Raw genomic sequence first — 25,715 nt, 5'->3', positions numbered from 1 at the left:
AGCAGTAAGAATAAAGTTTGAACATCCTGTTGGAAATGTTCTTGGTTCTGTGTTGCTCTTTGTTTCAGTTAACAAGCTTTTCTCCTGCATAGATTGGGGATATAAACTTCTTTGCGCCCTGTCCAATTAGATCATGCTTGGAAGCTGTCAGCACTGATGGTGAGGCAACCCTCCCCTGCCTTTTTTTTTTTTTTTTTTTTTTCAGTTGTTCAGTCTGCTGGATAATGAAAGAATTTTTCTGACGGGGTTTGGTAGTGTTTTGTCCTCTAGATGAATTACTGCAAGATATAGACGACAGTCTTGTGTGTCCAAAATGCATTGGAATAATTCAGCCAACTCCTCAGAAAGTGATGCTGAAGCTCATTCTGCCTTTACACAGACTGAGCACAACATAGTAGCAGCTTACTTAATAACAGCAGGTATGGGCATTGATCAACTGTTGCATAACTTTTTATAGCAGAACTGTAGATTGAATGCTTATTTTGTATAGTAACAGCAATGTGTTTCATTCTGACTTACAAGTGACCAATGGCTTTTCTCCAGAGTTTACCGACAAGTCAACAATCAGACTGAAGTGTGCAGAAACCTACATCTGCTCTCTGCTCTATATTTGAAGGCAGTGCTATGTGTTAAAAAATACATTTTGTTGATATGTAATTATAGAAGAGAGTAAGAATTAATTTCCGCCAGCTTGCAGAAGAGATAAAAATAGGGCATAGCTGTCACATCTTGCATTTTTCTGTGATGTGCTTGAAGCTATCTTGAGATTTCTTTTGGGCCACATGTTCACAGTAATATATGTGTAGTCTGAGCATGTGAGCGGGTGTCTGATAGGGGGATGTAAGGGGAAGGGTTGGAATGTGACCGAGGAGGAGGGAGGAGCTGGTCATTTATCAGAGAAGAGCAGACTCCACTTGCAGATGTATTTTTCACTGATGACCCGTGTTAGAAAAAGCATGCTGCAAGGCTTGACATGTGTTTTCTGTGACTGCAATGGCCTTTGGCTTAACTTGAATGATATAGGTTTTGTTGTGGGGTTTTTTTTTGTTTTTTTTTTTTTGTTTGTTTGTTTGCTTTTTTAAATTTCTCATTATTGTAACTGTAAGTGTTGCAGAAATGTTTTTCTGAAGCATTGACTGCTGTAGCAATGGAATAACATCTTGTCCAAATACTGAAACCTGCTGTGTTTAGAAACATGCCTTCTATATTTTTGGTGTGGAAAATAAGATGAATTTATAAATACGTTATTCCTAGATTATACCATACATTTTCTATGTTATTATTAGCTTTTCAAATACTTCAAAATGTTTACTTAGAGATATGAAATAGTCATTTTATTTAGCATGTATGTCTGAAGTGGGGAATATCAAATCACTGATATAGAGGACATTTTGCATCAACATGAGTGCAAAGGCAATAGTTAATTTCAGATTTTTACTGAAATTGTTAGAATACACATAGATAGGTGTGCCTGTTGAGCAGCTGTAGGGCTGGATGACGGTGAAGTACTGGAAGACCAAATCAACTCCGCAGTACCACTACGTCGTTTGCAAGTAACTTCATCTACTAGGTGCTGCTGATATGTGCAATGCTTTGTTATATTCTAATTGATGGTTTATGCTGTATGTAACTGGCTGGTATTTTCAGACGGTTTGAGCACTGATGTTAAGAATCAAAGCTATCATGTATTATCCAGAATCAATTCAGCTTCTTCTCAGAATGGGAGAGTCCAGTAAAAATCTGTCAGCTGTATGTTGGACTTTGCTTTCTTAGTAAAGTTTTTGACAGTAAGGTCTATAGCATCGTTCAAACTATCGTTGTTTACTGCACCAAATAGCAACATCAAGAAGATTTAGTGTATGTTAATAAGCAGATATCTAGGAAATGCAATGAAGGTCAGATACAGTGTTCAACATTCTGTTCCTTTTTAGAAGGATTGAATGCTTTCTTCTTTCATAAATAATTGCTTTGTTTTCTGAGGAAGGAAGCCATTATTAACTATTGCAGTCTACAGCGGCTCAACATTAATTTCAGTGATGACAGTGGTCCCCTACTCAGACTGCAGGAAGAAGCTTTATGGTTGTCCTTCACCTTGTAGTGGTGAAGTGCTCTGGGGTAATTTTAAATTGCTGACTGGAAAAGTAAATTCCATGTAATGCATGGACCTAACCTTCTCCTTCACTGTTTTTGATGCCACTACTCGTGTGTCCTGATTTTCTCTGTTAGGGCTTGTTTGCATTCCATCAACCCTTAGTTTTTGCTATTTCTCTGGGAAAAGGAAAAATAATGTTTTTGTTCTTGACCATGTGATATAAGAGCCTTTTATCCTCATATTGTCAAAATCATAAGGTGTAGTGAAAAATGTGGGAATAATTGTTGAACTCTCAGCTATTTCACACACCAACTGGCAGCATCCATGTGCTTTTTCTGAATCAGATGAGTTTGTCCTAGCTGATGATATGAGGTTACTGAAGTCTTTGGTCCAGTCTACATTATCTACCCTCTAAGAAATGAGGTCTGGTTAACTGGTTCCTGGAGAAACTTTACTTTTCTGTTTGACTTATAAATTCTCTCTTTCTGAGAATACCTGTTTATTGAGTCTATATATTTTTTTCCTTCTTTGTTCACGATTAATCCATCTTTTTTCTTGCATGTTACTCTCCAGAACATTTTTTGGTCTCTATTATTAATTTGTTCTCGTACTTCTGAAATCTTTGATCAGTATAGGCTTGGCACTTTCAGTGCTTTCTTTCTTCTTCTTTTTTTTTTTTTTTTTCTTTATTATTGTTAAGTTTGGGCACTAAATATGTGTCTAGCAGGATCCTTCCTTTGCCCTGAAGGTAGGAGTTTACAGTTCTGTTGTATTTCTTACTTCATTCTAGGTAACTGTAAAATCATAGAATCACCAAGGTTGGAAAAGATCTCCAAGATCATCCAGTCCAACCAATACTACACCTGCTAAGCCACATCCCTCAACACAACATCTAAATGTTTCTTGAACACCTCCAGGGACTATGACTCCATCACCTCCCTGGGCAGCCTGTTTCCATACCTGACCACCCTCTCAGAGGATAAATTTTTCCTTATGTCCAACCTGAAATCTTTTAAAGCATGTCTCATAAGAAGCCTATACGGTTTTGGAAACCTGTGACTGACAGTCTTCCTCTCCAGTGTACTACCTACCAATGGGGCTGAGTAGGCTGGCATGGAAGCTGCTTCTTTTTGCTCACTTCATATCTGATCACCAGCTTCCCGCTTTTGTTTATTTTAGGGGCTCAAGGCATCACAGCATTGTTCCTGAAGTGTGTGAAATGTCATAGATGAATGGTTGTAACTTCCAACATCACATTTAATGTTATTCTTATGTACTATGCCTACCTGAGGAAAGACATGCTTGGTCTTTTGAAAAGAGAATAGAAAAGAGAAATAACTAAGAATGAAGTCTTTTCTGCAGACCTTATTTCACTCCTGAGGGCAAAAGATGGATTTCACTGTGCTGGATTGCTTGTTGCTTGGTTTCCATTGAGCCTTATTATCTGTACTTGTTTGTATCTGCTGGGCCTTGTGACCATGGTATTAAGGATGTGAAGTTAATATCCTGTATAGAGCCCGATGTATTATTTCAGACTTTCTTGCTCTGTTTTCACCACAACACCTATTCACTGAAGTTCTTTATAGAATTATCCATACAGTACTGTAATGATGTAAATCACAGTGTTCTGGTTCATAGGTGAAGTGTTTTAACAGGAAAAAAAAAAAAATAAAAAATTCCAAAGGGCATTTCCATGGATATTGCACTGTTCAGCTTTTACCAACGTAACATTCCACTGTGCTTGTAATCCAAGGTGCTCAAATTGTACAGATGTCCGTAAGTTTAGCAGTTGGGTCAGTGGTATTGTAACAACTGTATGAGACAAGGGAATTCATAAGCAGCTTACTAATTCCTGTTACCACTTATAGGGTTGGTTTATACTTTTTATTTATTATATTTTAAATTTATAATGGCTGTGTTTTCTTGAATGTTGCAATTCTCCATTTTGCTGATAAAGGGCTGTGATGCTTTCTCAGGTGAGGTGCAAACTGGTTGTATGGGAACTGCTGAATCATGGCCTGATTGATCACCTGAGGCAAGCAATGAGTCAGCCATGGGAGCACAGGTGAAGGCAATTCACCTGTGCTGTCGGAAAGGGTGGAGCCTGGCTGCACCTCTCCTAGACCCATTTAAGAGCTGACCACCAGTGGGAAAGGATCTCTTCTGGAGATCCCTCCTCTGGAGTTTTGCAGTGAGCCCAGGATGTGGGTAAGCTTTCTATCTGTTTTCTTTTTGTTATTATAATCTGCTTTGCTAAACTCTCTTGCTTATTTCATAATTACAACGTCTTTATATTCATTGGCTATACACTGGTATTTTAACTTTATTAGCTCTTATGCCTGTAACTAATAGTGGGATAGTAGAAATCCAGATGATGGTAGTTTGCTCTGAGTATTTCTGAGTCTGAAGAGAATAAAACCAGAAGAATAAAAAGAACCTATTTTGTGGGATTGCTATGGAAATTCATTGTAAGTGCCATGCAGTAGGGTTTGGCTCAGAGGAAGGAAGAGCAAGAAAAATGAGGACATAGAGGTTTTAATATACGTACCAGTACATACAGTTGGACAAAGGTTGCTGATACAGAGGGTCTTAAGGAGCAGTGTCCTGCATCGCTTGGAGAGCACTGTGAAGCTCCAAGAAAACTCTGAAGTCATTGGACATGAAGACAGGACAGTGTGCATGCTAGCTTTAGTCATAAGTCTATTTTTTTCTCTATTACAACTCACCATTTCTGGTGTTGCCTCATAGTCCTCGGGCAGAGTCTGGACACCTTTGGTGCCACCTCTGTTGTATATTTCTGAAGAATTAAATGTAAAAGCACTTGTCATGTTGGGGATTTGGGGATGCCTGTGTTTAAGCTTCTGGGACGCAGGGAGATTGAGCCCTGGAGTCCTATTTCTGCAAAGAAAGCAGACAAAAATCCTGTGCCAGAGGAAAGAAACAGGGTAGGAGATATTCCCTCCCCAAAAGAACCACAATTACTCTGATTTGAGAGGTAGGAGCAAAATCAGTACACAGCTGGACTTCTTTGATTATGATACTGACTGGAGCTTGTCAGATAAAGAAAACAGCCTTTGTGAGGCCAGCGTGCCACTAATGTGAGCCAGAAATAATGCTTGCAGAGAATTCAGGCCTTGCAAGTAGAGATTTGTAACTGGCTGGCATGGAGATAGCAAAGACAATGCCTAGTTGCTCATGTTTTATATCCTTTTGCCTGGGAATATTACTTAAATATACAGTGGAAACTTCCTTTCAGAAATGAAGAACTAGGGTTGTGGTAGAGACTTTCTACTACATTAAGTGAATCAATGTAAAAGCGCTGCTTTTTTGCATCAGCCTGCACTCTTTTTGGCTATAGAAAACAGCCTTGTATTCTGTGGCTGAAGTATCTAAATTGCAATTCTCTATGCTTTTGGATGTCTGCTCTGCCTATCGCCACTGTACAGGAAGTCCTAGGCTTGATGAAACACCCCACTTTTGGCCTTTACTGAATCCAAGTAAGGTGAATCTAATTACAAAAGGGTTTTTTCTTTTTCAGGTGTTTTCTATTTGCAAGATCATGCTTGATTGAAATATAATTCTTGTTTAGGGCTTAAATATTAAAATAGACTGTGTATTCTTTTGCATAGGTATTACTATCTCATCTACAACTTTTTGTACAGTTTTTATTTTCTGTTTCCACAGGAGTGATAAGCATTTTCAGTAACATTGTTGTGTTAGGCATCTTTGTGAAGTATAAAGAGCTTCGGACAGCAACCAATGCAATTATTATCAACCTGGCTTTCACTGACATTGGTGTTAGTGGCATTGGCTACCCCATGTCTGCTGCTTCAGACCTGCACGGAAGCTGGAAGTTTGGATATACTGGTTGCCAGGTATTGCAATTTAGACAGGGAAAAAATTTTGAGCACCTAAATGCAAGATAAGCAGTAAGTAGTAGCTCTAATTGATATTGGCTCAAGGCCTCAATTTCTGCACATAGATTCTGTTTTGAATCCTTTTCCAAACTTTAAATCGTAAGTTAGAATTCATTCAAATGTGACCTTATGTTTATCAACTGCATCATGTGTAGAAGTACTATCACCATGCCTTGTCAGACCCAAGACCAAGTAAAAATGGGGACCAATGGAGAAAATCGGTGTACCATATCAGTGAAAAAATACATAGCAGAGGGAAGAGTGATGATTCAGAACCTCAGATTTGCTAAAGCCTTACATGGTTCTAATCTTTTAATGATGAATCAAATGTTCTTTGGGACTCTTTAATGTATTTTAAAAGTATGACTTGAAAACCTCCTCCCAGTCTTTGCCTCGGAATCTTAATTTTACTTATTGGCATATGTAGTGTTAGACTGTCTTCCTTAGGGATTCTGGTGTACAAATTGGCAGATTGCTTTTGAAATGTTTATTTTAAATGAACCATTGACAAATTGCCTGCACTGAATCAGTTCATGCAGCACCTTGCTTACACAAGAAAACACTGATTAGAAGGTACCATACTGCCTTAGATTAATAATGCACATTTTTCCTCATGCGTTTGAAAGATTTCTCAGAAAGGCCACATTATCTGTTTTTTATAATTTCAGATCTATGCTGCCTTAAATATATTTTTTGGGATGGCGAGTATTGGTTTGCTCACTGTTGTTGCAGTTGACCGTTACCTGACGATCTGCAGGCCTGATATAGGTACTGTCTGTTTTGTCAAACATCCTTCACTGTTAGGCTTTTATGAACTAAGTGTCCAATTGTATTGTTTTCTTGTGAATGACCCCTTAATTAAAGAGCTAGGTGTAATTAAAGCATAGAATGTGGTACTGCAGTACATGATGAGCAATACAGTTTGCGTGGATGGTACTGCTTGTGAACATGAGAATTTTAGAGGTAAGCTGCTACTTGCTTTGTAAGTTGTATTTTCCTGGCAGTTTCCAGTCGTTAGAAGGTCACATCCATATATTGAAGTGTACAGAATGCCTCAGCTGTGAGAGGTTTTGACCTCTGTCAAGTCTGCATTTGCTTCCAGCATTGAGTCAGCACTGTATTGAATATTTTTCACTCTTCTTTATTACAGCTGTACTGGAACAGTCAATTCCTCTTTGTTCTTTCTTTCTTTCTATGTGCATAGTAGGCCTTTTGGCATTGCATCAGGCTCAGATCTTGTCTGTATGCTGTGAGTTGAAGTGGATGATGGAATTAATTTAAGTCTGGAAAGCTTAGATGTATTTCAGTGATAAGAAGCATGTATGCTGCAGTGTTTGGGAGTGTAGTTCTCTGAGAGGATCGTTATTAATGCCACGTAGGTTTGCTCTCACCTACTTGTGATTAAAATTCAATACTGGAAACAAGAAAAAAGGCAACAATTTGTGAATATACGTGTTTTGTCACAGGAAGAAGAATGACTACACGTAACTATGCTGCTCTAATCCTGGCTGCATGGATCAATGCAGTCTTTTGGGCGTCCATGCCTACCGTAGGCTGGGCTGGCTATGCTCCAGATCCAACTGGAGCAACTTGCACAGTCAATTGGAGGAAAAATGATATGTAAGACTTCACCTCACCTTTTCTTTTAATTTGTTCTCTTATTGAAGGTTTAGATTATTTAATTTACCACAGAATGACAATAAATTCTTGAAGTATGAAGCCTAACATACAAAGATAGTTTATTTAAATATATATATATATATATATATATTTTCTAGGGCAAGTCTAGATAAAATGTAGAAAATGTGCAATGCTTGAAAACTGTTCATTTAAAAAAAAAAAAAAAACAACCCTGCACATGTTAATAAAAACTAAAGACTGAAGATTTTTTTTCTAATTCTCTAGAATTTTATTTCAAATTTCACAGTCAAATTCTTCAGTAACTCTTCATGGATGGATATTTGTAAGTTACTGTGTTTTGTTTTCTGTCTTATCAGGTCCTTTGTTTCCTACACAATGAGTGTAATTGCTGTTAATTTTGTTGTACCCTTAACAGTCATGTTTTACTGTTATTACAATGTTTCCCGGACAATGAAACAATACACCAGCAGTAACTGCCTGGAGAGCATCAGCATGGATTGGTCTGACCAAGTAGATGTAACAAAGGTATGGTAAATGAGGGTATGTTTCATTTTAAGCATGTTCTTTTGAATTAGTTTTGAGAATGGAGGAACAATACAGCCACTTAAGCTTGTCTATTTCCTGCATTGCCTTTTTCCTTCTTTCTTACTAAATATTAACTGAAATTTAGCCTTAGTGAAATCTCTAGACTTGACTAGCATCACTAGATTCATTATTCTTTCCAGACGAACAGCTGTTTTGAAGCCTGGGAACTATGTTCTTGTTTCTGCCCTCTGTCATTGTATAGAAACATACCACATCAGTGGCCTAGGAGCATTGTCTAAGACACTTTTTGTGTCCGCAGAGTCTTTAGGTGCTCTGCCAGGTTCACTAGTGCAACTGGTCAGAAATGGATTAGTCATTAGCTCTGTTTTGCTCACATGGACTGTAAATGAAAGTGCATTTTCAAGCTCCCAAACTGTTTGCTTCTTCTGATCCCTTGTATTTTTTTTTCCTTTTTTCTTTAGTCTATTGAGCTTATCTCTTTCTTAGGTAAACAATAGGAAATGTGAATTATGGCATAGAATGATGCATCCTGCTTGAAAAGTTCACATTCTTTTAACACACAAAAGTCCTTGAGAAAGCTTTAAGTGCACTGGCTCCTTTGATTTTGGATGAAGATATGGTTTATGGTTGGGCACAAGAAGAAAACATACAGAAATTAGGAGTAGACTGAAAATAATGCATATTTGAATTAGTTATCAACGCAAGCTTAACATTCCTTGGAGAATGTTCTCATTGCTGAAAACTCCAACCCTTAATTATGAACATTTTATGTTTCTGAATAATTCAGAATGCTTTAAACTGAAGATTCAGTTATAGATTTAGACTCAGGTTTGTATGTTTTTCATATTTCACAGTTGACTGTGAGTTGTATTTAAAAAATAAAAATAAAAAATGAAGCCTTGTGGTTAAGCATAATCCTTTAAAATGGGTTACTTGATTTTTTTTTTTTTTTTTTTAATTTTTCCACAGTTTGGCATCTTTTAAGCTTTCTGTGCATTGACAACTTCTAAACAGAAGTATTCTGTTAATGTAAGAATCACTGTTATGAAATTATTCTCTTACAGACATCGTGTTAGTATTGAATAGAAACCTTCTGTGGACAGGGTGCAGCTTGCTTGGTTGTGCTCTGAAACAGCCCTCACAGATTTGTTGATAATTTCCAGTGAGAGCCAAAATGAGAAACAGAAGGACAGGATATGGGCATAGGTGAACAACACTAGAGAACCTTACACTACAGAAAGAGCATTCAAAGAGCCCAGCAGTTTCATTCAGTTTTGGGGTGATTTGTTTTGCTTTTCCTGATTAATTTGAAGCTTCCATTCTGATTTCTATTACTGATTCGCATCCCAGACAAAAGCCAGAAAAGTCAGTCCTAGTTGATTCTGCTCCTGCCCTCCCACTACTCTCAAGTTGTTGCTGTTTGGTGGCTTAATGTTTTCTCCTGGGTGTAAATGAGAAATATCAATTTCTGGAAGAATTTAATCTGCAAGATGCTGAATTTCCTTGTTCTTTCTGTTCATGTTTATTGTCTGTAATAGCATCCCAAGGTGACCTGTTTTCACTGGATTCCTTCCACTCTCTTCAGAATAACAAAAAAAAAAAAAAAAAAAAAAAAAAAAAAAAAAAAATTCTGAACTCTCTCTTGATGTGTATCTCAAGATTCTTTTGAAAGGAAGCCTGTTGTTCTCACAGAGCATTTTACCCAGTTTATCAGTTTATAATATTTTGTCTAGCAGGGCTAGAAAGTAGATTCCAAGTTGTTTACACATGGACATAGAATGGAAGTAGCTAGGAAATGCTTAAAATAATGTGATTTATACAAAAGCTGGTAACTTTCTACGATATAAAATGATATTGAGTACCTGATCATTTTTAAATATTGCATTTTATTTTCCTATAGCTATGTTTGGTGGATGTTGGAGATATGTGTGGTAATAAAGACAGTAATACAGATACTCTAATGCGCGTTTTGGAGAAGACTTGCTGATATGCAGTGCATTTTTTTTTTTTAAGAGTTGAGGTAGTGGCCATAATTCATTTGTGAAATCTTCTATGGCCATTTAAATTTTTGATGATTGAATTTAAAATAAGGCTTAGTGCTAATCATAAAGGAAAATGGTAACAAAATAACAGTATGGTGCATTATTAAATCCTGAAAATGAGATTTTGCTGTAAGTTATCGAGAATGATCAGATGTTTTCATTTACATGTCATTATTTAGTTCTGGATATCTCTTATTATCACACAGATGTATGTACTTTGAGTTAGGTTAATCTTCAGGTTATGTTTGTGTTGCCCTTGTTTTACAGATGTCTGTTGTGATGATTGTAATGTTTCTGGTGGCATGGTCTCCTTATTCCATTGTGTGTTTATGGTCTTCCTTTGGAGATCCGAAGAAAATTTCTCCTGCAATGGCCATCATAGCTCCTTTATTTGCAAAATCCTCCACATTCTATAATCCCTGCATTTATGTAATTGCAAACAAAAAGTAAGTGTTCTTCGATACTGTCTACATAATGATCATCTGTAGATTAGGAGAAACTGAATTGTGAGGAGACTGGAGGGTAAACTGTTCTGGGTTTACCAAAGATAACGTTTTGGGCAGCAAAATCTAAATGAAATTGCTCTGATCAACATCAGAATGTGTTAAATTGATACAGATTTTTGAAAGCAAATTAGTGAAGATTGTGTAAGTTCATTTTGAGAAGTCTTTTGTCACTTCTCAGAGGGACTTATTGTGGAATTTAAGTTCATCAGCAGCAGACTAGTTTTGGCGACTGTGGCCAAGATGTCTTACATATCGTGTTAGTGAAGTGTAACTTTAGAATTCCTTGCTTAGTTGAGATGTTCTATATTGTGATTGATTAGGAGGGAGTTACACTTTCCACTAAGGTAAGTTAGTTAAGCCTATTCTTCTATATTGAGGAAGCATATAAAATGCTCTAGCCAACCCATTGCCTCTGAATGGGAATTGGATTTTGCAAACAGGAATCCTTCCTTGCTTTACTACCAAGCTACAAAGAGGCTGTGATCTCTGTCTGGCTTGTCTGCCCTGATCCTGCTGAGTCCGTGAAAGTCCATCACTTTTTCACCCCGTTCTCCAAACTTTGCTTTTGTCGTAGCTACACATCCAGTCTTCAATTACCAAATGCTGCTGAGACTCTTGTTGTGGGAGAAACACTTGATTGAGTTATTCCTGTACATGGAAATGTAAGAGATTCAGGTCCTTTTGAATTCCAGACATGCAATTTTTTTACTAAGCAACTTTTACTAAAGTTGAAAGCAGTTGTAATAATTAAAAGAGCTTACCCAGTTTGTGTTTGTATGTGGTTCTCCAGCTAGTGATATTTCTGCTTCCACTTTCTTGTCCTTTGCAGGTTTCGGAGAGCAATCCTGGCAATGGTGCGATGTCAGACGAGACAAGAAATAACTATAAACATTGCCTTGCCCATGAGTGTTTCTCAAAGTGCACTGACATCCTAGAACTGGTTTACTTTTCTGCTTAGATTTTGTGGAAACAAATTAAATCTGGTTACAGTTAGTTTATTTTTTGGAATAACAACCTGCCTCTTCCAGTCAATTGTTTCCTGTTAATTGCTGAAGTATTTTTTAGGTTAAAGAGAAAAAGAAATAACAAAAACAAGCACTGCAACTTCAGTTTTCAAGAATGAGGCCTATTGGATTGATATTTCTGGCACAAGCAAAAAAGGCCATTGAAGTGTTCCATGTGACTTGTGGGGTTGGACAAGGTGACATCAGGGCAGGAAGAGACTGAAGTAGGAAGTGCTTAGGTTCAGTAACAGATATAGCACCTTTAATTCCTCTTGCAAATGACTTTCTCTCAATTTCAATTAAAAGTTGAAAAGTGGATTTTCCCTGTATGTGTGTATTCAATATCATGTGTCTGTACTGACGTTTGTTTTGCTTCCATGAATATGGTAAGGTTATCAGAATATCTAGCTAAACCCCATATAGTTTATTATCAGCTTTTAGGATTTTGAAAGACTTTCATGATATTTCATGTATTTTTGAAGTTTTGGCTCACAGAATCAAATCAGTCTGTGGGATGGACAGCTTTTGTTTTAGTAATGGCACATTTCTAGCGCTTGCCCCTGCACAGCAAATCCTGATGGTGGGACAAAATGCTCCCTGAAGGTTGACTCTCAGGTGGCTCATAAAGCAGTAAAGATGATTTCTCATTATTTCTAAGTCAATCTCATGGACATCCATTGTGTAATTTTTGAAGAAGAATTTTGACAGTGTCAGCAATGGATTTATTTGTGTTGGAGGGGGTGGCTGCAGATAGAGCTATTGATGGATGGTAGTACACGTTCTTGATGATTCTCAGATTTTGAAAATAAATATCTTTTTTTTGATTTCCAATCCGAAGTCTTAGTGATCCTTCAGACATGTCTCAGCCACTGTGACTGTTTAGCTACAGTTACTCTGTTGCTTGGGCTCTTTTTTCTCCTATGATCTCTAGTGTTGGTCTGACAGAGTACCGCTTTAAGTGATGCAGTCATCTGGGAAAGCTAAATGTTAATTTTATTAATTTGTGTGGAATGTGTGATGTAATTTTTTTAAGTTCCCCCAGAATTGTGGGAAAGAAACACTTTAGAAAGTATATTTTAAGTCTGACCACGTGAAATTTAATTAAACAGTATTTTGAGTACAATTTGCACCAACAGTTGGTTTATTTCTTCCATTTTATTTTGATTTTATTGTACATGCGTTCATCCAAAGCATGGCTTTGCAGTGTGGAGCTGTTGTTTAAAATTTGTGTGTTATTGGTAAAAACCTGTCTTTACAGGTTTTTTTTAAAGTTCTGGAGTCTATGCTTCCTGTTAATTTGTACTTTTCAGTAATAAAGTAAATGCCATACAATGTCTTCTTGCTGTACTTGCTTTCTTCACAGAATCTTGGAACGCTGCATGGACAGTAAATCATGCACTGCCCCTCAAAAGAAGCAAATACATGTTTTACTACATACTAACCATACAGAAAGTGCGTATTAAAATAGCCTGGAAGCACGTTGTGTAGAACTTGACACAGTGTGGTGTTGTGACATGATGAAGAATGAGCTGGTTTAACAGATCCCTTTCAGGATACATTTGAAGGTTAAGCAACTCAAGATCTCAGCTAATCTGAGGTAATCTGCTGCTACTAAATGGATGTCTGCATTCGCATTTGTAGCATGCTGCACACGCATGTGTATGAATAAAGTCTTCAGTTTTTTTGGTGTCAGTTGTGCTGGGAGGAAGCCATGCCTCTGCTTTTTTACATGTACCTCATAATGAGCGTTTCTGCAGAAGCGCAGGGTTTTTGTCCTTCGCAATGCACTTGTGTTTACCATGGCAGAAGTGATGGCACTGGAACAAGGTATGTGTTTCGTTAATTCTTATACTACTTGGTTTAGAGAGAAAAAAGGAGTGAGGAAACTGGAAATAACATCCTCACATACGCTGCAAATTACAGTTTATCATGGTTACTTTGAAATAATGGCACAATTTATGTTAGTATTACGTAGCTAGCAGTGTTCCTGAATCACACCAGATGGTCTTTGTTTTATTTTAATGGCTTTGTGCTTAACAGTAGCTACTTTAAATCTTCAGCCTCACTGTAGAAGGCAATTTCTGACTCTTGCTTTTCCTACTACTGTAATGATCTTTCTATTTCCTCAAACTATTTATCTACTGTAAAATGATTCTGATTTAAATAAATACAGTAGTATCTTCTTTCCTGTATTCACAAGGAAATCATACTTTTTGGTAATAAAAATTAGGTTAATTGGATGTTATTGTGTCAATTTTGAGAGATACTGTTTCAGTTACTTGTCACAGCATATCTAGTATAAAATGACAGGAGGAGAAAACAAAACTGAAGAATTTAGAGGAAAAAATGGAGTAAATTAAAGCTAAGTTTCTAGATAGGAGGGGACTATTTAAACTAATGCATGCAAACTGTCTATCCAAAGGGAAGGGAAACTTCCTGATTCCTGAGAATGCAGAGGAATCTCATTTCACTGAAATCAATGGGAACAGGAAGTTACATAGAATCTCTACAAGGCAGATTGTTCCTGCTTAGACACCAGAAATAGCGGTAGCAATCTTTTCTTTTGAGAAACATGCTGGTGTTTTCAATTTTCAGTCTGTTCTGAGAAGTAAATAAAGATATATAAATGCTTTGAATCTTCATCATGACAGAAAACTAGAGATTAGTATTCAACATTCTTCATTATAATAGAATGTCACACAGTTCCCGTTTGAGAACATAAATGTGTGATTCCCTATACAGTGACTTTTCTTTTTCGGTTGACTATATAATATTAGATGGAAGGTGGTGCTTGTGTGCTTTGGAATAAAGCAAATCTAAATTTCTCATAGAAATATTGCTATTTATATTCACTTTTTCTTTAGAGAATTCACATTCTTTTTAAATTCTGTTTTTTATTTAATTTTTTTTTATTCTGATGTTAATTTTGTAGAAGTTAATGGCACTTAAATCTGAAAGACAACTTTCTGATAAAGAAATGCAGATCTCTCTCTTTCTTTTTGGTGCTAGGTCTGTGCTCTGTAATGATCCTGACATGTTTGAGATCCCTGTTAACGTTCCTGTGGATACTGTGAAACTTCGTATAGAAAAAACTGTCATACGAAGGATTCCCACTGAAGCCTTTTACTATCTAGTAGACCTCAGATATCTGTGGGTAACTTACAACTGTGTAGCCAATATTGATATCAGCAGCTTCTACAACCTGAAACAACTGCATGAGCTCCGGCTGGATGGTAATCTGATTTCGACTTTCCCTTGGGAGTCTCTGACAGAGATGCCCAATTTGAGGACTCTCGATTTGCATAACAATAAGATGACCAGCATTCCAGCCGAGGCTGGCAGGTACTTGAGGAACCTCACCTACCTGGACATCTCCAGCAATAAGCTCACCACCTTGCCCTCCGACCTGATGGACATTTGGCCGCCCTTCTCAGAAGTTGTCCCTCCCAAGAGCACAGACATTCTGGTGACTCAGAGAGTCATTTTGGGTATGTTAATGTTCTATCATACCTTGTTAAAATGTGCCTATATGGTCAGTTGGAAGTTAGAGCAGGGTGAGATGGGCCTTGGGTTCAGGAGGGTGCTAGTACAAGCCATTCTTCTGGCTTGCTCTGCAATCTATCTGTCATCTATCTGTCCATCTATTTTCTGCTGTTGATAGAAAAATATATAGGAAAGATAGTGACCTTCATGTATATAGTTATCTCAGCATTACAAAAGTGTGTGAAACGTACTGGATTCCTGTTTCCTAATGAAATATTCAATATCCAGATAAATAAATGCAGGACTTCCAAAAACTGTGCTTCTGAGGACACTTCTGTTGTCACTGAATGTGGCTGCAAACACAAGTGTGTCCACTTGCAGCTGTTTTTAGCAGTGACTCACAAACCAGATGAGGAGTTAGAGTAGATGCTTTATAAAAAAGCCAGTTCTGAAATACAGTATCCTCCCCATGACTCATGTTGACCTTGCATTGTTCTAATGCTGACATTTCTGCCAATTCACATTGTGAATACAAGAGGAAGAATAAGGATCCCTGATACACACAGTGTCGCAGTGCTTTTTATAGTATTTAAAGTGAGCATTTAAGAATAGCTTGTCTGGACTCTCATTGTTCATAGTTTTATTCTCTCCAATTTCTTTTAGATCATGATGATGTTAGTTCTTTTTGTGATCTTGCGCTCTATCAAGTTTTTGTTCACTTTGTAGCCTTGCAGGTAACCATTTACCATTTGCAGTTTCAGAATACACTTGGATCAAGACAGCTTTCTTGTCTGTCATTGTATATGTGCATGTTCTGTAACACAGTAACACAGTGCAGCAGTGAAAGGGAGGAAAGCTAGCACCAGACAAATAGCTGGCTTCCTGTAATCTAGCTGCAGGGGTGGCTTGGTATCCACTGGTAAAGATCCTCCATGCACTGTGCTGCCCAATAATTCCATCTTCTTGATCTAAAACTATTATTAAGCATTCGTTTGTTCAGCTGCTTTCTTTTATGACAAAAAGCTTGATCTGAAGTTCTCATTCAGATGAGATTGTAAATAACTTCATAGATGAAAGTGGGCTGAGTGATTACATGCATGGTAACTGTAAGTTTGCAGCTTTAAAAGGATGTTGGTTAATTTGGGATCTAAACAAACAAAAACCCACAAAAAAACCTGTAAAATTAAGTCAGCTCACTACCCCATACTGAAGGCAATAACACAGGAGCTGACTGGGCTAGGTCTAATCCTCCTTATGATGTCCTCATGTGGGAATCCCTGAGATTATTCAGTTGCCTTTGCTTACATAGCCCTCATTACTACAACTTAATAAATAATAATTACGAAACAAACCCATGCACTCTCCTCCCCTTTCTCCCTTTCCCGCCAGCTGCATTGGTACATACTCTTTGCCTGCTCCCTTCAGTCCTGGTAAACTCTCTGAGACCAACAGTGACTTTTCTAGCAATATAGGATGTGACCTTTGGATTATGTTCATTATTGTTTATGAACTACAAGTGGGCACAGATCTGCAGAGAGGGATGTGCACTGGGTATAGAGCCTTACTTTTCCTTTTTTAACATTATGCTCTGAGGGAGGCTCTGTGTGGTCACTGTAGATTTCAATGGGAGAACATAAATCTGTGGGTAGTGCTGAATAAAGTTACCTTAGGTAAGCTGTGGGTAATGTACTGAATTTTCATTTGTTGACAACGTAACCTTATGACTGTCCCATTGCATGCAAACAATGCTTGCTGTATAGGAAACTCTATAGTGAATCAGAAAATGCTCTTTTTCTTTGGGGATTAGAAATTGGGGTGCTTTTTGTGCAACAAAACTTTTTCACAAGCTTTGTTTCCACTTAGCGGTGGCTTTATTATCTGCATTACTGCAGCTTGGAAAGTCACAGGCCACTCATAATCATTGCCAGAGGCTCATTCTTTGGTCACTGGACTATTGTGAAAGTTTTTAGGAATGAATGGTTAAAAGAAACAAGGTGCCCTAGGAGTTGTGGTGCCTCCATATTGCTCCAGCAACAGGAGATGCTGGCTCAGAACAACAGGAGCATGGTGTGCTCTGTGACATTATTTCTTCTCTGACACCCCTTGTGTTGGAGCCTAAGGGAGGAGAATCATATCCCATTGATGCCCTTCCTCTTCTCCGAGGTGGAGATAAGGATCATAGAAGTAAGTGACCAGGAAGGATTTCAGAAAGGCCTCTAGCCTGTTGCAATGCAGATCTAGATGAACTGAACCCTGCCTACCCTTTGGCAAAGAGGTGGACTGCTCCAGATCCTTGGCAACCTCTTTCAGTGCTTATCTTTCAATACAGTGAGAAAGTTTCTCTTAATACTTAACCTCAATCTCCCTTACTGCAAACTAAGCTCATTAAGCTGATTAAGTATTGTCCTACATGAGATGAACATGCAGAAAAACTAATTGCCTTCTCTTACAATAACCTTTCATACATTTTCCTTCCCTGATTGCCTTTTGCTTTCTTAGCTGGTTGCACTATTTCTTTCAGTTGTTTCCTATAGACTACGATTTTTTTCGTTTCCTACCATATTTACTAGTTCTCTCTGGCCACTTTTTTATGTGGGGGTGGGATGGGGAGAGGAGTGGAAGGGACCGAGTGGGCAAGTAGGGGAGGAAAGAGTTTCTCCTTAAATGTGACGCCCGTGGTTACACACAGTACTCATTCTGATGCTCAAGAGTGGTGCTCTGCAGGAGCGTTCAGTCTGGCCCGTGTACCTACATGGAATGGGTACTGCAGCCAGAGCACTGCTAGAAGCTGGAAACTGAAGCAAATAAAAGCTGTTTTTGTCTAGTCAGGAAAATAGCAGGCAGATTCTACTTAGTGTAAGTACTTATGCCTTGAACTCGCTCATCTTCTACTTCTGGCGAAATGAGATTGTCACTTGTATTTAATTAACAATATCAACACCAGGAAAGCCCTGAATTCATTTGTGCAAATGTAACACCAGGAGGCAATTTTTTCTGGAATGTCTTGACTGAACATCAAGAGAGTTGCATGTAAGAGAAAGTTCAGGTTCCCTATGTTCATTTTGAGGCCTCTTGGAGAAATTAAAATGACTGGCAGATTAGTGTATCTCCTTATGCCAATTCATAATTTCTGTCCTGCAGGGTGGTTTCATTGCTCCCCGCTGCGTGATGTTCCTCAATATGCACACTATGATACATGAAGAGGGATCAATTCCTGGCCCTGTGGCTGAGTGGTTTTCTCTGTCTCACAGTACAAAGCCAGCTTTTTTTTTTTTTTAAACCTGATTGACTGCTCAACGTTTTGTAGGACTTGACTATTGGTTTTCTGCAGCTTTAATGGGATGTTCCAGTGTCTCTGAAATGTGAGTGAGTGGGTGGGGATGTCTTTTTCTCAGTTCAATTTGAGTGAATTAAAGAGAGAATGGAGCCATTGTGCCTTCATACTATGAAACAGTATGCATGTTAGATGCCTGATGGGCTGGCAGGTACTGCAGGATGGTTTTGAAGGTGTAAAGCCTACTGCATGTATGCTAGGAGAATGAATAGGACAGAGGAAACCGACCTTGATGCAATCTCATCCAAACTCCCAGCAGGAAAAGGTCCCTAGAGGGTGCACAGCCCCTGCCTTTGTCTTGGAGAGTATACTTTGGAACAAAGCTGTGGAATGAGCTGACAATTAAACAGTGGAAATAATAAAGGAACGATAGCTGGCCCTATCTTGGTTAGCATGGAACTTTAACCTAATACTTTGATCCAAATCACAGCTAAGTTTCAGCATTGGCTGCTGTACAGAGATTGATATTTCTGGCGTGAATGATGGTAGCAGCATTTTCCATATGGAAAATTAAATCTAGCGAGTCACTGAGAGGAACAGAGGAGTCCAGGATTTGACAGAGTGGCAATAAAATGAAATCTTTCTCTGCCACTTGTAGTGATGCCAAAAATTTGAAACTCAGCAGGTCCATTGGGTTCCCACTGGTTGTGCTGGGCTATGAGGTAAATGATGTTCTTCCTGAAACTTCGTACTAACTGTTAGTGTGTAGGAAGCACTGGGACACAGTGAGGGAAGTAGGATTTACTGTTTAGATCCACGGGTCAAAATTTTGTAGCTTCAGTCAAAAGAGAGTATTTGAGCAGGTTGGTTGTTTTGATGAATGTTTCCATCAACCCCAAACTTGAATATTTCATGTACTATCATTTTGCAGCAAGTGGAAGTTATGGTCTAAGACCAGCTACTAATTTACAAAGGAAACTTTACTCATAACTATTTCAAATGCTGGAAGTTGACATGGTGTAGGAAAATCTTGTTTAATGAGAAGACTGCAAAAATATGCGTGCATGTATGCACATATGCATATCCATTATACATACGAACACATGTATAAGTGTGTGAAAGTAAACTTCAAATATGCTAAATCTAGAATAAAGGAACTTTTTTTTATATAGAGTAGATTGTAATCCTTATTTAATTTTAACATACATTGCACTGGTATATTGCAATGCAAAAATATTTATCAATGTTGTCTTTGCTTTGGTTGATATTTCTCAAGTCAATAAGCTGCTTTAATATTTCTTCAAAAGAGGCTGATTTATAAACTTCTAGTTTCTTCAGTTTGTACCTTTTAAAAAAAAATCTTTATTCTTTCACATGTTCTTTCTCACTTCTATCACCTTGTAAACACAAGTTGTTAAACTTCAGAAGTTTATTCCCATTTCTGTTCTCTTCAGTGGTTAACTGAAGTGTAATCAAATTCAGTGCGTTATCCTTGTGTTTAAGTGCTTTCATCTTTCTATTTTGGGGTTTTATATGACTTGATAACTTACAGTGGCTCTGCAAGTTTATCGCAAATAAAGTGCTTACTGCCTGGTATTGGCAAGACGCAAATAAATAGACGGGATGAGCCACAGAAGTAAGGGAGTGACTCCTGTAGCTGTAGGTATTATCTGTATATACGTCATGCTTCTTCAGCCGGTTCCTCTGGACGCTGTGACAGATGGGGGAGATAAGGTGATGAACTGAAATAGCTCCATTGCACTGAAATACAGACGTAGGGAGCTCTCTGGGACTACAGCTTTCTTCATCCATTGAAATCAGGCCTTCACAACAATCTGAGATGAGACTGAACAGCCACCCAATCTAATGGCTTTTTTTCCACCATTCCTTCTATTTTGCCTGTTTCATTTAGTCTGTTTAGGTTGTAACATCTTTAGTCCTCCTCTTTGACACTGGGAGAATGTGAAAGCCATGTATTCATATATTGGAAAGACCTTTTGCAGTACTGTTAGAAACAATAATAAACTCATCCTTTCCTGCACTGAAGCTTGCAGGAAACAGAAGGTAGCATAAGATACATGTTTAGTATCATTTTGCATAGAGACTGTGCTGGAGAGTTCACATGCATTTCAATTATTTGGTACAGAGGGACTGTTGGTGGAGGGCTTGTTCCCAGTGGGGCCTTTTTCCCTTCTCATATCTTAGGGGAATTTCATTTTCAAATACTCTTACAGTCTTTTCTGCTTGAGATGGTAGGGAAAATTGAGAAGAAAATGAGGAAAAAAGACACAGGAATGTATTCCTAACTACAAACTAAAGTTGCCTAAATTAAAAGGTAAGTACAAGTAGGTAGGTGCACATTCTTAAATGGGCAGAGCTTGTATAAGGAAACAATTGATATGCTTAGACATATGGCAAACAATCCAATCATATCTCTTTTGCTTGTAAATGCATATTTGAGTTTCAATGAAAATTAGTTTTACATTTTGGAGATTCTTTTTTTCTTAAAGCGGAGCTGTTGCTCGTAGGATTTCTTTGATTTCTCCATTCCTGAGGGCAGTAGGTGGTGAATAGATACAAAATCTCTCCTGTCTGAAAGGGGTGAAATTGGATTGTGATGTCAAAGTCAGGGAATCTCTTCAGGTCAAGTCTTGTTTTAAAAACGGGGATTAATCAGGATTTATTGTTATTTTAGCCAATCACTGCTATGGTGCTTAAAATAACCTGATCTTGGTCAGGTGATGAAATGAATTAGTAGTTAATTATTCATATACTCTTTTATGAAAAGGTTTCTTCCAAAATGCAGGGCAGTTTTTTTTTTTTTTTTTCTATTTGCTGATGTAATAATCCCTAAAAACGCACCCTGAGAAATACTGGCAGGTGTTTCATTTTTTCTTTTAATTGTGAATCAGTTGACATGACTTGTCTGTCGTGCTAGTCAGTAAATTCAGTAGTGAGCAACTCTTGCATACCATCCTTCATTTCAGTCTGTGAGCTCTATTTATTGCTAGAGCTAGAAGAAAATGGAAAAATTATGCCCAAAAGTACAAATTAAGGGAGAAAATATTTAAACCAACGGGTGATGCACTGTGCATTTTTTTACCTACTAAAGTGAGTGTTGCTGTGTTGGGGTCAACACTGTAATGGACACCACCTGATGATTTAGACACTTTTCTCAGAAGTGGTTACTCTGTTTTGTCATAATAACTTCACCATGTGCAGAAGCTTCCCATTCAAAGACCTTAGAACCAAGAAGAAAATGTTATAGCCTATAACAAAAGAAGAGACAGTATACTTCTATGCCACCATAAAAATCATTATAACTGTCAACTTGTCCCAAGGTCCTTCCCAATTTTCTCTATTCTTTTATATTTGAATGTTTCCAAGACTGTCATAAATTAAAGGCAGATTTCTAAGAGTATTGGTATGGTTCAGAGCCAGATAAGAATGTTGTTGGCCTAGAGCTTTTTCTCCTTAGCCCATATTCTTTTTTTCCCATAGGCAGAGATGTTGATGCAAGCTCTCCCCCCCTCCCCCACCCCTCGTCATGTTCTTTGCAAGCACAGAACAAGAGTCTGGGAAGATTAAACTGTATGAGCCCAAAGAAGTACTAAAAGCAGAGGAGGGTGACAGGGTGTGATAACACTGAGAAGCTCTCTCCAGAAGCCACAGACAGGTGAAAATGTGTCATCAATCTTAAGATATCTTTTCAAAGTGTTGTTTTTTTTTCCTAGATAAATAGCAAAGTTAAGCAAAGGTAACACTAATTACTGTGCTCCAGCAAATTCATGTGAAGACTTAATAAGCATTTTTAGTCTTTTCACCTCTGTAAAAAAAAATTCCCTTGCTGTCAGCTAACAGAGGAGAACAATAGAAGTATATTAACTCAGAATAGGCCCATGGTTCTTCTTGATTGTACTTTGATGGTAGTTGTATGTCATATTTAAATCACAGCATTTGAATATTACCTAACAACACTTTTTTTTTTCCTACTCTTTCTTTCTTCAGGTTTGCAGGACAACCCATGGTTTTGTGACTGTCGCATTTCAAAGTTAATTGAATTTTCCAAAATTGTGGACAACTCAATTGTACTTCTTGACCCACTGGTTACATGTAGTGGACCGGAGAGCTTGGCAGGGATCTTGTTCCAGAGAGCTGAGTTAGAGCAGTGTCTTAAGCCATCTGTGATGACATCAGCAACCAAAATCACCTCCCCGCTGGGAAGCAATGTGCTACTACGCTGCGATGCAACTGGATACCCAACCCCACAGCTTACCTGGACTAGGTCAGACAATATTCCAGTGAACTATACAGGTATAATAGCTCTTTTATAGAAACAGCTCTTTTATAGGATATGAGAGAGCCTGAAATTAGTGGGTTTCCTGTGCGATGAGATTATTCTTAATAGTAACAGTGGACTAGGTATTGCACCATTCTGGCAGTTGCATCCATGGAACAGCTGTTAGGAAATTCTTTTTCCAGGTCCAACAGGTTGTTCTGATTCTGTTTGTGGTCTGTAATAAGAACTCTGTGCGTGTGTATGAAAATGGATGAAGGCGGGAAGGATGAAGGAAAAACAGAGGTTAGAATAGTTGGGTAATAATTTAGAAGCTGAGAAGCAGAATGGAGAATTTGTTACTGAAATCTCCTTTTGCATTTGAAATCTTTTTTGAAAGCTAGTGAGGCTATAACTGAGCAACTTCAAACAGCACTGTAAATGTGGGATTTTCCAAAAAACATGTTTTCTTATTTGCAAATGTTTACTGCTTATTTGCAGTGCCCACCTTGAATATACTAAAGAGACTGTGATTATCTAATATCATTCTTGCTGTAATATGCTACAGTATATCTTTATGCAGTAATATCCAAAAAAAGTTCATTGTTAATGGCAAGTAGCTAGCAGTTAACTTTTAGTTCTGAAGTGAATAATAGTCCTACATATTGGAATATCTTATGACAAAGGTAACTTCTGACTTTTTTTTTAAATGGCTGTTGTTTTCAGTGTCTCTTGAAGTCAGGGAGACTTATACTTTGTAGTTGTTTGGCTTTAAGACGTTTTGATTTCTCTTGTTCTTGTTTTACTTAATAAAACTAAAAAAAAAAAAATCTTGTAATTCCTTCTGAAATTCCATTTTGACCCAGGCTGAGCACTTTTCTGCCAGAAGTTCCATAGTTAGCATGTATGTGTAGTTTTTTCATTTTTAATACGTATGCTTCATTCTGATAGAAATAATTTCAGAGAAAAGTAATCCAATGATTACTTTCTCTTTAGCTTCTTTTTATAATATTTTATTCTATATGTTCTCTTGTAGTAATTCAAGAAACACCGGGAGAAGGTGTCCGATGGTCCATATTAAGCTTGACAGGGATTTCATACAAGGATGCGGGGGAATACAGATGTAAAGCAAAGAATTTAGCAGGAATGTCAGAAGCTGCTGTTACTGTCACAGTGGTTGGTGTTGTTACTACAACCGTGTTGCCACAGAAGTATGGAAGGAAGCAGGAGGCTGAGAGGCAGAATACCACGCTGGAGGAATCCAAGAAGGAACCTGAGAGAACAACCACACCTCTTCTGACCACATCAACAACCACAACAGCACAGGTTACCACTGAGAGAACAACAAATGCCAGGGTTACTGACAAGAAGCAATCCAGGTCCATGAATGATGGAAAGAGAAGTTCAAAGACAGTGACAAATGGAAGCAAAAAGCAGACTGGGGACATGAGGAAGAAAGGTGAGGAGGCAAAGCAGACTGAGGAGACAAGCAAGAAAGGTGAGGAGACTTCACTTACGGCAGCGGCTACAGCTGAGCAAAATATTACTGTGATGGACCTAAGGGTGATCACTGAAACAGATGAAAGAGTGACCTTGACTTGGAAAACTGTCAATGCCTCAAGCAACACTGCAGTGACCGTGTTATATTCAAAGTACGGAGATGAGGAGATGTTGCCTCTGAGCACGGATTCTAGCAAAAACAAAGTCACAATTGATGGTTTGCAACGTAGCACTCAGTATATGGCATGCGTTTCACCCAAAGGAGTGCCACCTACAAAAGAGCAGTGCATTATTTTCACTACTGACATGTTAAATGATGAAAGCAGCTCTCAGTTTTCTATTCTGATAATGGGCAGCAGTGCAGCATGTGTAGTTGTTTTACCTTTGATAATTTTCTTACTCTACAAAGTTTTAAAACTGCATATGAAACCCAAAGCTCCTAAGGAAGCTGACCTTGCAAAAGAGACTTACGTGAAATTTGAAACACTTTCTCTCAAGCCTCGAGCAGCGAATGCAGGAGGAGAACTCTGGGCAAGAAGATACACAGACGAGTCAGAGAGACTTCTCCTTTGTTCTAGGTCAAGTATGGATTCTCAAATGACCTTCAAAAGTGAAGGCTCTAGGTCTGAGTATCTCTGTTGAGCATGGGTGAGGATGGAGGTGATGGAATACACAATGGATAAAATTATCCAAAGTGATGATACTGCATGGGGAAGCAAGTTGGTGTCAGGTGGTGGTCAGAATATATCATCTGATGTCATGGATCCTACCAGATGGGTAGCGTGGTGGATAAGAGAGGGAACTGAAGATTATTTTTTTTTTTTGGTACACTTGTGACTTTGAATATGAAAGAATGGCATTCTTTGAAAGATAAATATAGCATAAAACAGTTACTTGCTTAAAGTTCTTCTATTTCTGCTTTAATTAAAACATCATTGTTTTCTCTCATTTAACTGTATGATGTGCTCACTGTGTGAATTGAACATTATCACAACTTCCATTAAAAATATTATGTATTTAAAGATGAAAGAAAAAAAGCTTAAATCACTTTTATTGAAGTTGAAGCTTTGAAAATGTCATACAGCTCTGTTTGTAAAGTTTGTAGAACTGGAGGCGATTCTAAGTAGCCACAATTTATGGATTCTTGAGAGCTACAGTATACATCATATTGTCATTTTGGAGATGTTATGGTGAAGGAGCTTCTTTAGTGTCCTGAAACTTGGGTAAGATGTCATTATGAGTAACTCCGAGTGATACCGTATATTGATACTGAAAATTTACAGCAAATGATCTTATTACAGAATCCCAGCCTTAGAATTTACTTGCATTCATGTGGCTATATACCTCAATTTCAGAAATCTCTGTACAGAGAATTTTGTGGCATTTTGTAACACAAAACACAATGTCACATAGCAGTGTATTACATAGATATTA

At 37.9% G+C, this 25,715-nt stretch overlaps 2 protein-coding genes across 2 annotated transcripts; both read left to right on the top strand.

Annotated features, from left to right (window-relative positions):
- The first annotated feature begins 298 nt into the window (after positions 1-298).
- RRH (retinal pigment epithelium-derived rhodopsin homolog) lies at positions 299-12,104 on the top strand. The gene is made up of 7 exons (XM_042871568.1): positions 299-419; positions 5,777-5,967; positions 6,678-6,777; positions 7,476-7,629; positions 8,007-8,175; positions 10,506-10,684; positions 11,574-12,104. The coding sequence occupies exons 1-7, from the start codon at positions 314-316 to the stop codon at positions 11,677-11,679; spliced, it is 1,005 nt and encodes a 334-aa protein (XP_042727502.1). The 5' UTR covers positions 299-313; the 3' UTR covers positions 11,680-12,104.
- Positions 12,105-13,489: 1,385 nt separating this feature from the next.
- LRIT3 (leucine rich repeat, Ig-like and transmembrane domains 3) lies at positions 13,490-24,931 on the top strand. The gene is made up of 4 exons (XM_042870656.1): positions 13,490-13,575; positions 14,758-15,236; positions 22,514-22,819; positions 23,818-24,931. The coding sequence occupies exons 1-4, from the start codon at positions 13,490-13,492 to the stop codon at positions 24,921-24,923; spliced, it is 1,977 nt and encodes a 658-aa protein (XP_042726590.1). The 3' UTR covers positions 24,924-24,931.
- The last annotated feature ends 784 nt before the right edge of the window (positions 24,932-25,715 follow it).

The sequence above is a fragment of the Lagopus leucura genome, unplaced genomic scaffold (genome assembly GCF_019238085.1).
Source record: "Lagopus leucura isolate 7727_CA_CO unplaced genomic scaffold, USGS_WTPT01 Super-Scaffold_100004, whole genome shotgun sequence".
NCBI lineage: Eukaryota > Metazoa > Chordata > Aves > Galliformes > Phasianidae > Lagopus > Lagopus leucura.
Note: the sequence above shows the minus strand (reverse complement) of the source record. Positions and strands in the feature narration are given on the sequence as shown.

Excerpts from the sequence above, each read along its gene's own strand:
- RRH (XM_042871568.1), top strand. The coding sequence starts at position 314 with ATGCATTGGAATAATTCAGCCAACTCCTCAGAAAGTGATGCTGAAGCT. Across the intron at positions 5,968-6,677 it reads TTGGATATACTGGTTGCCAG|ATCTATGCTGCCTTAAATAT; the intron begins GTATTGCAATTT and ends TTATAATTTCAG. Across the intron at positions 8,176-10,505 it reads ACCAAGTAGATGTAACAAAG|ATGTCTGTTGTGATGATTGT; the intron begins GTATGGTAAATG and ends CTTGTTTTACAG.
- LRIT3 (XM_042870656.1), top strand. The coding sequence starts at position 13,490 with ATGAGCGTTTCTGCAGAAGCGCAGGGTTTTTGTCCTTCGCAATGCACT. Across the intron at positions 13,576-14,757 it reads AGTGATGGCACTGGAACAAG|GTCTGTGCTCTGTAATGATC; the intron begins GTATGTGTTTCG and ends TTTTGGTGCTAG. Across the intron at positions 22,820-23,817 it reads TATTCCAGTGAACTATACAG|TAATTCAAGAAACACCGGGA; the intron begins GTATAATAGCTC and ends GTTCTCTTGTAG.